Source organism: Cynara cardunculus (genome assembly GCF_001531365.2).
Source record: "Cynara cardunculus var. scolymus isolate 2C chromosome LG 2, CcrdV1, whole genome shotgun sequence".
In the NCBI taxonomy this organism is placed as follows: Eukaryota; Viridiplantae; Streptophyta; class Magnoliopsida; order Asterales; family Asteraceae; genus Cynara; species Cynara cardunculus.
The window spans coordinates 12,212,243-12,224,423 of NC_037529.1; the positions used below are offsets into that span (position 1 = coordinate 12,212,243).

General features: G+C 34.7%; 2 protein-coding genes across 2 annotated transcripts in view; one reads left to right on the forward strand and one right to left on the reverse strand.

Moving 5' to 3' along the window:
• Positions 1-609, forward strand: part of LOC112505763 (methyl-CpG-binding domain-containing protein 11-like) — a 10,461-nt gene extending 9,852 nt beyond the window's left edge. The window contains exon 4 of the mRNA XM_025109729.1: positions 20-609. Within this exon, the coding sequence (XP_024965497.1) occupies positions 20-262 (243 nt within the window). The 3' untranslated portion in view covers positions 263-609. The remainder of the gene's footprint in view (positions 1-19) is intronic.
• A 7,043-nt stretch (positions 610-7,652) lies between these two features.
• LOC112507291 lies at positions 7,653-10,044 on the reverse strand. Its single transcript, XM_025111817.1, has 4 exons — positions 9,399-10,044; positions 9,153-9,267; positions 8,944-9,058; positions 7,653-8,503 (listed from the first exon to the last, which is right to left on the reverse strand). The coding sequence occupies exons 1-4, from the start codon at positions 9,497-9,499 to the stop codon at positions 7,746-7,748; spliced, it is 1,089 nt and encodes a 362-aa protein (XP_024967585.1). The 5' UTR covers positions 9,500-10,044; the 3' UTR covers positions 7,653-7,745.
• Between the last annotated feature and the right edge of the window lie 2,137 nt (positions 10,045-12,181).

Sequence of the window (12,181 nt, forward strand, 5' to 3'; positions counted from 1 at the left end):
TGCACATGATCAAGATAAGGTGGAGAATGATGGTGGCAGTGTTATTGCCGTAGGGGCAAAGGAAGAAATCCCAGATGCACATGATCAAGATAAGGCGGAGAATGATGGTGGCACCGCCACTGCCACTGCCACTGCCACTGTCACTGTCACCGTCACCACAGAGGGGCAAAAGGGTAATGTTGGGGATAAAGAGCCAGAAACGAACAAGCAGGTGGAAGCAACAGTGGAGAATGGTTGTCATGTGGAGTCGGAACCATGGTAAAAAGATAAGGTAACACGAAACATCCCTTGATATAGGAAGGCATTGTGAAGTTGGTTGCAGGTTGACATGTAGAATGGTCTGTGTGTGTGGGTATGACTGTTGTGGTTAAATGTTTAATTTTACAGTTGATACAAGGAGATATTGTGTATGTATGTATGTATGTATAATCTCGTTGGCATAGCGTTAGGGGTTGTCTGTCACTTGTCGTCGTGTTGTTACATGTAGCGTCATAGGATCATAACCTTTTCTTTGATGTTGATGTTGTTGCTGCATTTAGGGGAAATGTAGGTTGCAGATATCATACTTGTAACATTATCATGTAATAAGTGATCCTTTACATTCCCATCTTTCCTTTATTGCTACTTAAATTATCATCATATGCTTCTTTTTTAAAATATTTTCCTGAAGGTTTTTTATTTTAACATTTTTGTTGTTTTAGAACCTAATCTTAAAATATAAATAGTTTAAAAAATTATTGTTTTTTATTTAAAATAAAAAATATAACATTTTACCCCCACATTCATTTTTTCAATATTTTTTTTTGATTAACTTCGATATCCAACCTGCAATGCGAGCCGACTAATTCCAGAGTGACCACCTGCTTTGTCGATAGCCCGAAGTCACTGCATTTGAACCTTTGTGGCCACAAGAGGATTTTTATTCTCCTTGGATTTGAACCTGGGGACCTCCTGTCCTGGTGCTTTTGACCTTTGGAGCCAAACTCAGACCAATCAAGTACCACCCTTGTGGGTAAAATTGAAATCCACATGAAATAATTTATTGAGATTTAAAATTGAAAAATATTCACAAAAACGCCATCCGTGGGACAAAGGCTATACCATTAAAAACATTTGGACAAAGTTGTTTCTTACACATGAACAATAAGTTCTTCAGAAGATTGGAGTGCAACATATTAGATCAGAAAAGAATCATTCAAAATTGTTCACAAAATACATGTCAAAGCAATTGGACTTAGGAAGCTCTATTGTATTCAAGTGAGGATTGCATTCTAACGTATGACATATATCATGCACCATATTGTGTGCAAGTGAGGATTACATCCTAACGTATGCTTAACACCATGTTGTGTGAATCTTCATGTATACTTAACGCAATATTGTATGCATATGAGGGGAGAGCGTCCCGTTGAATGTTGTTCACTCTGTTTATCTTTACTTCAATGGTTTGTCCCATTTGGTTTATCTTGGTAATTTGTTTAACGAGACACAAACTTAATCCCGTTCTTACCAAGTATTACCGGAATTAGGGTGAGTATCCATTTGCATACTTCCCACTATTGTCCACTCTTTTGTCCTTTGATTAGAGTTCTTTCCCACTGGGTTTTCTCTAACAAGGTTTTAATGAGGCACACTGTGTACGGTTATTTCCCTTGCTACTCATGACACTTATGTACTCTTTTGTCCTCCGACCAGGTTTTTCCCACCGGGTATTCTTGGCCAAGTTTTGACGAATCACATATTCTCTAGTCAGTTGACTTATACACTTGTAAGTGTTTCGACTCATACATTTACCTCATTGCATGAATAGCTCAAAACATCTGGATCATACTCTTTTTCCTTAGACTAGAGTTTTATCCCAAAGGGTTTTCTCCAACAAGGTTTTGACGAAGCGAATGTTTGATGGATTGTTGAAGATACAAGACATAGAAATGTAAGTGCAGTTTGGTGTAAATCAGGACACCTAAGGGGGAGTGTTGTAACTCATAAGCTAATGGTATCGAATATCATAAAAAATTCCAAAAATGAATAAATAACACTTGATAAATATTCAAAACATCATAAGACTCCAAAATGGACATTTTTGGTATGTACAAAATTTTCACAAAGCAACTTGAACTCACCTTGCCAGGTAATGTTAAACCTTGTTTTTATCCAATTTGCACAATCTTCTTTCTACCTAGATAAACCATGTGAAAACACCAAATCAAGGAAAAAACTTATCACTCAAATATCGAACACGGATAAAACTCTATTATCCAAAACATCAAAACATGGACAAGGTCCAACGTTGAAAACCACCAATTATGGACAAAGCAAAACGACACTTAAAACATGGATAAACTCTATATCCAAAAACAATACCTTTTGGTGACGGGGGAGACCTGTTTCCATTGAACGTGGCAGGAACACAAAAGTATGTCCGATATCTATATTATCAAACTACATCTCAGATTCATTGACTTTAGTGCACATTATATCAAGTGTTACCTTACGTCCTCAATACCTTTAGTGCACACCCCCTATCGGGCATCACCTCAAGTTCACAGGACCTTTAGTGCACACTTCCTACTGAGCGTCACCTCAAGGATACCAGATCTTAGTGCCCATTCGTTCTCTAGCTGAGTTCCAACCTCAAGGTTCCATTTTACCTTTAAGTGTTTACTTGCTAGTATTCAAGATAGAAACATCAAGCTTCCTACTTGACAACACATGACATCTAACCCCCATGCATAAGTGTTTAAACATCTAAACACAAAACTCACAGTCCCGGAAAGACTGACTAATAAGAATTCGCCTCCGCAATACCGAGACGACCACAATGCTTACATGAGCATTCACAAAGTCAGGATATCAAGACTCCTTACTTATCAAACACGAATGACTCACATACCTATGGATCCAATGCATTATATTCTAAATTACATAACTCCAAATGAATGAACAATGCACTCACAACATGTAATTCTCAAATAAATATGCAATAAATGTAACTATCCCAAGCTCAATTAATAAGAAAATCAAATTGGACAAATGTCCTTAAAACTCCAATGGGCTAAAATCAAGTCAACAATCCCAGACTTATTTGAAAACTCAAATAAAATTCAATCATAAGCAGTAAAACGCACTTATTCCATGTTTATCCAAACTCATGCTCCAAAAGTATGATTAACTCAAAAACCCATCTTTTGCATTTTTCCAAATGAAATCATACTATTTATATCTATAAAATGTCTCATAACACAATAATGTGCATTTTTCAAATGGTTTATCAAACATGCTAAGAGTGCATTAATTGTCAAATAATCTTCATTTACTCAATAAATCATCAAAATGACGCACTCTTATGATTTATTTATCAACATTTCCAAAAATACCAAATATGGGCACACAAAATTTATAAATTAAATGTACCTAAGATGCATATTTCATCAAATAAACAACAAAACAAAACATTTAGACAACCTTTTAAAAATTTCAAGCCATTAAGAATCACCACTAACAGACTTAAAACCAATTTTATATGAATATTTGAAGACTGTTTACTCAATCCTGTCATAAAACAAAGTGGTTTTATTAAACCTGATTTTCACCTAATACAATCCTAATCAGCTCTTCCTCAAAACAAACAGTTTATAGAGAACATCTCAACGATAACAGAGACATATGACACACCTCAAACTGATCTACAAGAGATTTATTACGATTTTTATATGATCTAGACAACACCCAAAAAGATCACAATAACTCCAAAAGCATGGAAATCTCATTTGAAGAAAGAAAACATGTTCTTCAAACTTATATCTACTCAAAATAGATATAATACGACCTATGTAGCTTCAACATTGAGCTCCCAACACTAAGGTGGCGTTTGTTTTTTAAGAAGTGCTGAAGTCTGAAGTCTGATTTCACTTCTGATTTTTAAGAGGTGATGCTGAAGTCTGAAATTCGAATCAGTCAGACTGTTTGTTTTTACGTATGAAGTCTGAAATCTGAATCAGTCAGACTGTTTGTTTGAAGTCTGAAAACAGAATCAATAAGACTGCTTGTTTTTGCAAACCGACAAACGTATGAAATCTGAATCAATTAAATTCAACTGAAATATCCAATCATGTAAACCATTTGTAAACTACCATCTATTTTTAACAGATTCAAAAATTCCACTGTGTCTCATAACAACTAGAATCAATACACAGATGTAATTAAGATGAGAATGTTGAAGAAAACAAACAGTCTGAAATGGTATATATCTGACCGAATCAGACTTCAGATGTAATTAAGAGGAGAATGTTGAAAAACAAAGAGGCCCTAAGAATGCAAGATTTTGACCAAGATGAAGAAAACCTAAGTTTTGGAGCTTTACCTTGGTAGAGCTCAGACGTAAGCTTCTATGGTGGTTTTGAATCTTCAATACAGTTTTCATCCACCGACACCAACATTTTTCTTCCTTGAATCTCAACTCAATGCGTTACTGCAAGAAAATGGATTTCTCTCCCTTGAACTCTTTGAATAACCTAGAAGATGAAGTGTAGGAGGCTTGCGGGGTTTTATATCCCAATATCCAAGTAAAGACGAATGGATTTCTCTCCCTTAAATTACATCATTAGAGAACGCTTGTAAAGACGATCAAACAGGTGTAACTGAACACTTCAAAGAAGTTGAAAGATCCTACAAGTCTAAAAAATCAACAAGATAAGAATGCTAATGGAAAATACGCTAAGAAACGAACTAAGTAATGTATCAACAAATGCTGATAGAGGTAAGGGGTGTAAATGATGCGAGTCGAGCTGAGTATCACTATACTTGACTCGATCTTGAAACCCAATTTCCAAGCTCGAACTCGACTCGAAAACTCGCGAGTAGTAAAAATCAAAGCTCGACTCGAACTCGATAACTATTTTTTAAGCTCAAACTCGAACTCGAATCAAACTCGAACTAGAGCTCGAAACAAGCTCATCCATTGAAGTTTATGAAATTTTAGGGTCTTTCTATTATAAATTTTACAACTTAAAGGTGTTCTCTTAGTTTTTATAAAACTAAAGGGATCAACTTCAAACTTTATCATTGAAAAGGAAAAGTTAGAAATTTCATTCATCTTCCTCTCTTTTTATAACCTTCTTTTACAATATCTTTTCCAATGTGTGACAATTTCATTAACCTTTTTTTTTTATAGTTTTTCTTTGTTTTTTTCTAATTGTGATCTTAATAAAAAATAATTGATTACTTTTTATAATTAAAAAATGAATAAATTTGTTTAAATATCTAAAAAATATAAGACATTTTTATTATTTATGTTTTACAAATTTTATCATAAAAGCTGATTATATTTTGAAACTAATTATATATAAAATAATCGAGTATCTCACGACCTTTCCGAGTCGAGTATTGGGTAGCTTGGCTCTACTCGTTAATATGTCGAGTCGAGCTCGAGTTCGAGCCGAGCCTATTCGAGTCGAGTGTTGACCGAGTTGATCTCGAGTAGCTCGCGAGTTGTCTCGTATCATTTACACCCCTAGATAGAGAAAATTAAATGGCATTTAGGCATAGATTTAGGTCTAGTTTTTCAATATCGTGTTGTAATAATTTTTATTAAATTGCATGTTATTGTTAAATATTATTTGTTCTAAAAAACGTATCTGGGTTTAAAATAAGGGTTTTATAAAACATTTCAAATAGATAGGGATAATTTATGTAAGTTTATTAAAAATGAACTAAGAATACAAAAAAGGTTTTCGAAAGACTTGACCATTGGAGCAAGTATTTGAAGATGGGTTTTTGTTCATAAATCTAATATGACAAATAAATCAAGTCTTTTAAAGACTTGACCATTGCAGATGCTCTTACATAACATCTATTTTTCAGTTATGCTGACTCATTCACGACTTCATATCACCAAATTTAATCATCCACTGTAATATTTCGCACCAAAACGTAAAAGACTTTTACTAATTTAACTGTGAGCTAATAAGTAAATAATATAAATATTTATGTTAAACATTATATAATAATTATATTATATAATATATTATATCTGGTTCGGGTCGGATACCCACATATACCTATAATTCGAAACAAAAATTCAATGAGACTTCAATCTTCAACTTTCAAGGAGGTTGTGCTCCGATAGACCACTAACTCTTTGGTATATACTTTAGGGTGCGTTTGGTACATTGAATAGGAACAGGATAAGACCGAACAGTAATCACTATTCAATATTTGGCAGAACTTTTATATGAAACAGTCATGAACAAAGTAGTACAAGCGTGTTCCACCCCTACCCCATGGAACAAGCTGGAATACTGTGAAATAGATTTTAGGTTATATCAGTATAACTTCAAAATAAAACGTAATTCTCTTCTAAAACATCAAATACGTCTTCCTCTTTACATTTTATTCAATTTTTTAAATTTTATTATTGTATTTTATGTTATTTAAACTTTCACTTTACTATGATGTCATTTAATCGTCTTGATGAAAACTCTATAATCATATATTTTGTTATATAAAATATTTACTTTATTATAATTTAATAAATTACATAATTAATCAAAATATAAACAACTCATTAAAGGTAAATTAATAATTTAATCTCTAACATGTCTTATTAAATATTGAACAACTTTTCTATTATCACAATGTCTGAATTGAATACCAGACGCATCCAAATGGACAATAATCCCTATGGTACACTTTATGCAGAAAAGTACTACCACTGTTTGATCTTTAATGCATTAAGTACAACAAAGTAATGCATAGCAAGCAGGATTTGCAGCATGAATGGTGTTAAGGTACCACCCAACCAAATCATGCTGCAAGGTACAACCTTTATGAAGCACAAATTACGGTACAATTTTTTTTAATAAAAAGGTATAAATTACGGTACAATTTTTTTAATAAAAAGGTATAAATTCATTGTATAATTAATTTTCCAGCTACTTTTTCTTGTCTTTCCAATAATAGAAACCTTTATTCAGTAGATTAAAAGTCTACGTACATCTCATCTCTAAATCTTATTTTCGAATAGGATATATGGGTTCGTTTGTTTTGGTCCGCATCATGCATTGTGATAGTGTACTTCATGCATAAGAAATGGGACACTAATACATCGGTTTTGAATTCCAGCGTATTGGTGCAACATAATAATGCACCTGGTTGGACCATGCAAGTAAGATGTGTTTGGAGAAGGACGATGAATGGGAATATCCATCGAAACCAAACTAATCCAGTAAATCTTACTCGGAAATAGGGTCTATGGATGTGTAAAGATCTGACATCTACTCAACCCAAAAATGATAGAAACTGATATCCAGATTACCATGATTTATATATATATATATATATATATATATATATAGAGAGAGAGAGAGAGAGAGAGAGGGGGGGGGGTTCAAATGACACGAAAACGGCCAAATCACGTGTGATTTTACACCAACGGTCAACGTAAGGATGTGCGGGCGAGGTGAGGTGAGGTGTGATTTTAGTGTAAAATCACATGTCATTCGACTGTTTTCTTATTATCTTATTTGGAACTATTCTCGTATGACTCTATATATATATACACGGATCTGCTACTTTTACTTGGTAGTAAGCAAGAAAACCATTGGGTCTCTGCATGACAGTGTAAACTCATCAAAGAACCAAAATGAGAACACTTGAAAACACAATTACTCGGGCAGTCAAGATTTTTACTGATCTTTTCTTTTCAAAAATTGGCAAAATGCAATAGAATCAACCAAATAATATATCTAAAGACCTCTTCTTTTCTGGTTGAAATCGGGCTCTAATTGCAACAACCGCCGTCCACCGTCTACGACATTGTTATTAACAGGTGCCGCTGCCTTACGCTTCCCAAAATCTGGCACCAAATTCCGAACTTGTTCACCCTCCGAGTTCAAAGGAAAAAAAGAGAACTCCTTACTTTGAGGCCTGCCCCAGGAATTGCTTGAATTCCCCAACCTTAGAGATAAATCACATTCTACTGGTGATGGTTGTGGTTCTTCGTGAACAATTTTCTTTGAACCGCTATCATCTCTATTAAACAAAAATGGCGTTTCTGAGAAACTCGGTGGCAAAGGCTCGTGAACTGTTTGGAAAACTGGTGTGCCCATGATTATCGTGTTTGAATTCTGATGGGTTGTATGAAATCTTGATCTGGGGTTTTGAGGTTGAAAATTGACACCATAGTATAATGGATAAACCGAAGATGCAGCTAAAGAAGCTTTACTTTCAATGGAGATGGGTTTTTTAGGGAAATTTTCAATGGATGGTGGATTAAAGGAGGGACCAGGAGGGGCTATTGAGTAATTCTGTCTTAAATTCCTATTAGTTTCGGAAAACGTATGTATTTGATTCACAGCATTCGGTCTTTCATGATTTGGTAAGTTCAGGTTTCGAGCATTTGTGGCAATGGGATCTTGGTTTCTTGGATTTAAGTAGCTTCGGGTGTTACTGTTTCTTTGACTTCTTGATGTTTTTACAGGAACACATCCCAGATTAAGGGCAGCTGAAACACCATCAACAACAGAGATTTCGTGAGAATATGTGGAACCCCGTTGAATTACTCTTCAAAAGATCTCCTTTGAGGAGAGAACGAAGATTCCATCTAGTATATACTAACGAAAAATGGTCAAGTTTAGCCAACCCGGGACTCCAACACGCCCCCTCCAACGGAGGCCCAACAAACACAGATTGTCCCAAAGTGTCTGACTCTTTAGATTGTTGGACCCTAACTCTGATACCATATGAAAGTATATGGAACCCATTAGATTAAGAAAGAAGATTCCAACACATACGATCTGAAATGGTCCGGGATTTCATTTTTTTTGGAACAAATGATTATAATGTAAACTCGAGTTTTGAGTTTTAAACTGAAGACCCATCAAAACAGAAATTAATTTTATCTAATCAAGAATGTGAAAGTGAAAATTAACAAGAAATGTGTACCTTCTACACAAGGGGGCAAGAATTCACCAGTTTCCAAGCTTTCATCTTTCCTAATTATGGTGTTAATGGCATCATTAACTCGGTCCCATAGTGTTTCCTGGTCCACGTATTCAGCCTGATTTTGATTACAGTTTCCAGATCAAGAACAGACATCAGAGAATGAATTACATTTCAAAAACAATTTTCTACAAAAAACGATTGATGAGTACCTCAGAATTGGCTTTGGAATACATGATTTCTTCTGATTTCAACACAACCAGTGGCAACTTCTCTTGCCATTCTCTGTTTTTCTTAGTATCCGTACAATGATTTTCATGTACGACTCTGATCAAACACATGGTGTGCATTATTTCAAAAACCATTCAAGCTCTCAAACCAACACCGAACAGTCACAACTCTATCATCCAATCAAGTAGAAAAGTAGAACAAACATCAAAAACCGAAACTCAAATTACCTAAAAATCTGCTGAATGATGGAACCTCGAATGGGTTGATGACGATCACTGTGCCAAGATCTCCTCACGCATTCATATGGCCTTGGCCCAGGTCTTGGCATCTTCTACAATCAACCAAACCAAACCCAACACAAACGCACACACAAATTTCGGTAGAAATCGAGAATTCCCAAGTGAAAAACAAGCAAATTCCCTTACATGGGTCTTGAAAATTCTATAGAGTGTCAGTTACCCTAAATTAGAAAAACACGAAACCATCAACTGCTATGATTCCCTTTTCTTAACCCATTTAAAGGAGTGGAGAGAGAAACGAGAAGAAACCCCCACCCTCACAAACACAAAAAAATGTGAGAAAAGGTCAAGGGGGCCACAAAGAAGCCATTGATAATGATGTGGGTTTTCAATTCACTACCAACCAAATTCCATGTCTTTCGAGTCGTATGCAGCAGGTGGGGAGGTGGGTTAAGAACTGTCAGGCATAAAGAGGACACCATCAAAGACAGCTTTTGCTTCTGGTTTCTCGATTTCAACATGGAATCTTTTTTTTTCCCGCAAGATCTTATCGTTGTGTTTGTCAAGACTTCTTTTTCTTGGTTACGATGAAGAAACATGTCTATTTGGTACGAAACGAAGTGTCTTTCCATTGATTTTTTTCATGGTTGTTGGGTGTGATGATTTTGCCCTTTTTCTTGGTTGAGTTGGGTATCAAATTTGGGAGCTTTTGTTTGTTGTTATGTTACAAGATGAAATCTTTTGCTTTTCGAAGTTAAAACCGTCAAATTCAAGATAAAAGAGTGTTAAAAAAGTGATGTATACGTTTCACTAGACAAGAGCTAGACATGCTTGAATACGTTATCATGGTGGAACCACATGGGTCGTTTAATTGGGTACAATTATGACGTTGGTCTTTTTTAATTTCATATTATGTTTTGGTTTATCTCTAATAAGTTTTTAAGTAAGTGAAGTAGATTTACCAGATCTTTTTTCTTTGGGTAATCATGTGTTTTCGGGTTAGTTTACGTGCACCGACTAGTCTCTCTCTGGTGACTACGAATGGTCTAGTGTCGTTGTAAGTGAATCTTCATGGCCATAAGATCTTTGACAGTGTCTGGATTTGAACCCGGGGTAGATGAGATTTTTACTACATCCCCTTAAGGCTTAACCAGTGCACCACAACCCAAGAAATTGATTTGGCTTACGAGATCTTTGTTTCACAACCTAAGTTACATGTGTGTTCGTGTTGTTTGTTTGTTGTTTGATGAGATTGATGGTAAGAAGGCTTATTTGCTCACATACATCGGGATGTTTGTTTGTGGCTTAATCATTAAGGAGTTAACTCATTTGGCTTTTACGAACTCAACTTTCCCCTCCTGGTTGAATCGATTCAACGACATTTTCTTTTTCTTTTTGCCTTGTTTACGGCTTAATCATTAAGAATTCAACTCATTTGGCCTTATGAAGACAACCTCCATTCCTAGCTGAGGGGGAAAATGGTTTCTATTGTTATTCAAACCATATATTCAACATAAAAAAAAAAAAAAAAACTTAACTGAATCCATGCATATAGTTGAATTACTACAAACAACTTAATTCATACAAGACTTAAGGAGAAATAAAATAAACAACACCCAAGGGGTTGTTTAGTCAAAATTCAAAGGAATTTGATGGATTGGATTGAAAAATTCATTTGACCAAATTTCTTAATGATGTTTGGTTCACGAAATGAATTGATTGGATTCCACCGGACTCCACCAAATTCCATAGTTGAGAGATTTGATCATTCCTTAGCATATGTGAAGGATTTGAATTCTGTTTCATGGCAAATGTAACATAATTTATAACTTTGTTTTAGAAAGACAAAAATAACCTTGATTATGCATATTTCTATTCTTTTGCGAGACTTCATTTCAATTCCTATCAACCAAACGCATGGTCAAATTCCATCAAATTTAATTCAAATTCTTTTCAAAGTCAATTTTTTTTATGGATTCCAATTCCACCAACTTTCATTATACGAATCAAACGTCTCCTAAGCATCTTTAATGTACTTTCTTTTGTGGGTCTCGTCATTTCACCATAATTTGGCTTTCTTCCAATTTGGTAGCGACAAACCTACACATGTCCATGTTATTTGGTTCAAATTGTCAAAAAATGATCGGCTTAAGTGGTTTTAACGACACCCATTGATTAAAAGAGAAGAGTTGCAATCAAAAACGTGTTGGGCACTATGACGATTGTGATACGTTCCTATCACAAGTATTTGTTCAAAAATGACCTTGCAACTCAAATGGTCCAAGGTACCTTACATGTAGATGGGAAACTTCTGATTCATAGAAAGATGAGATTCTTGAACCTCACTTTATCAGGGTCGTCCCTTAGCATGTTAAATGTGAGATTTTGAACAGGCCCCCGAAATTTTGGGGCTCAAATTTACATGTGTTTAGGGTCTTTTAATGACCTATGCAAAACTGTAACCAAAATTATTTAGGTTCAGACCATTAATTGTTTGGTTTTAGGTTCAAATCATTAATGGTTTAGGTTTAGTTTCAGATTGTTAATCATTTTACGTTTAGCCCATTTTTGTTTTTAACATATATTCTCTGTTATCTCATTTATTCAATATAATCAAAAGTTTTGGATGTAAGCAGGGCCTCCAAAAAGATTGGAACGTCCCTGCATTTTATGTGTATGTGTGTGTGTATATATAAATATAAATATATATATATATATATAGATATATATATATATATATAGATATATATATATATATATATATATATATA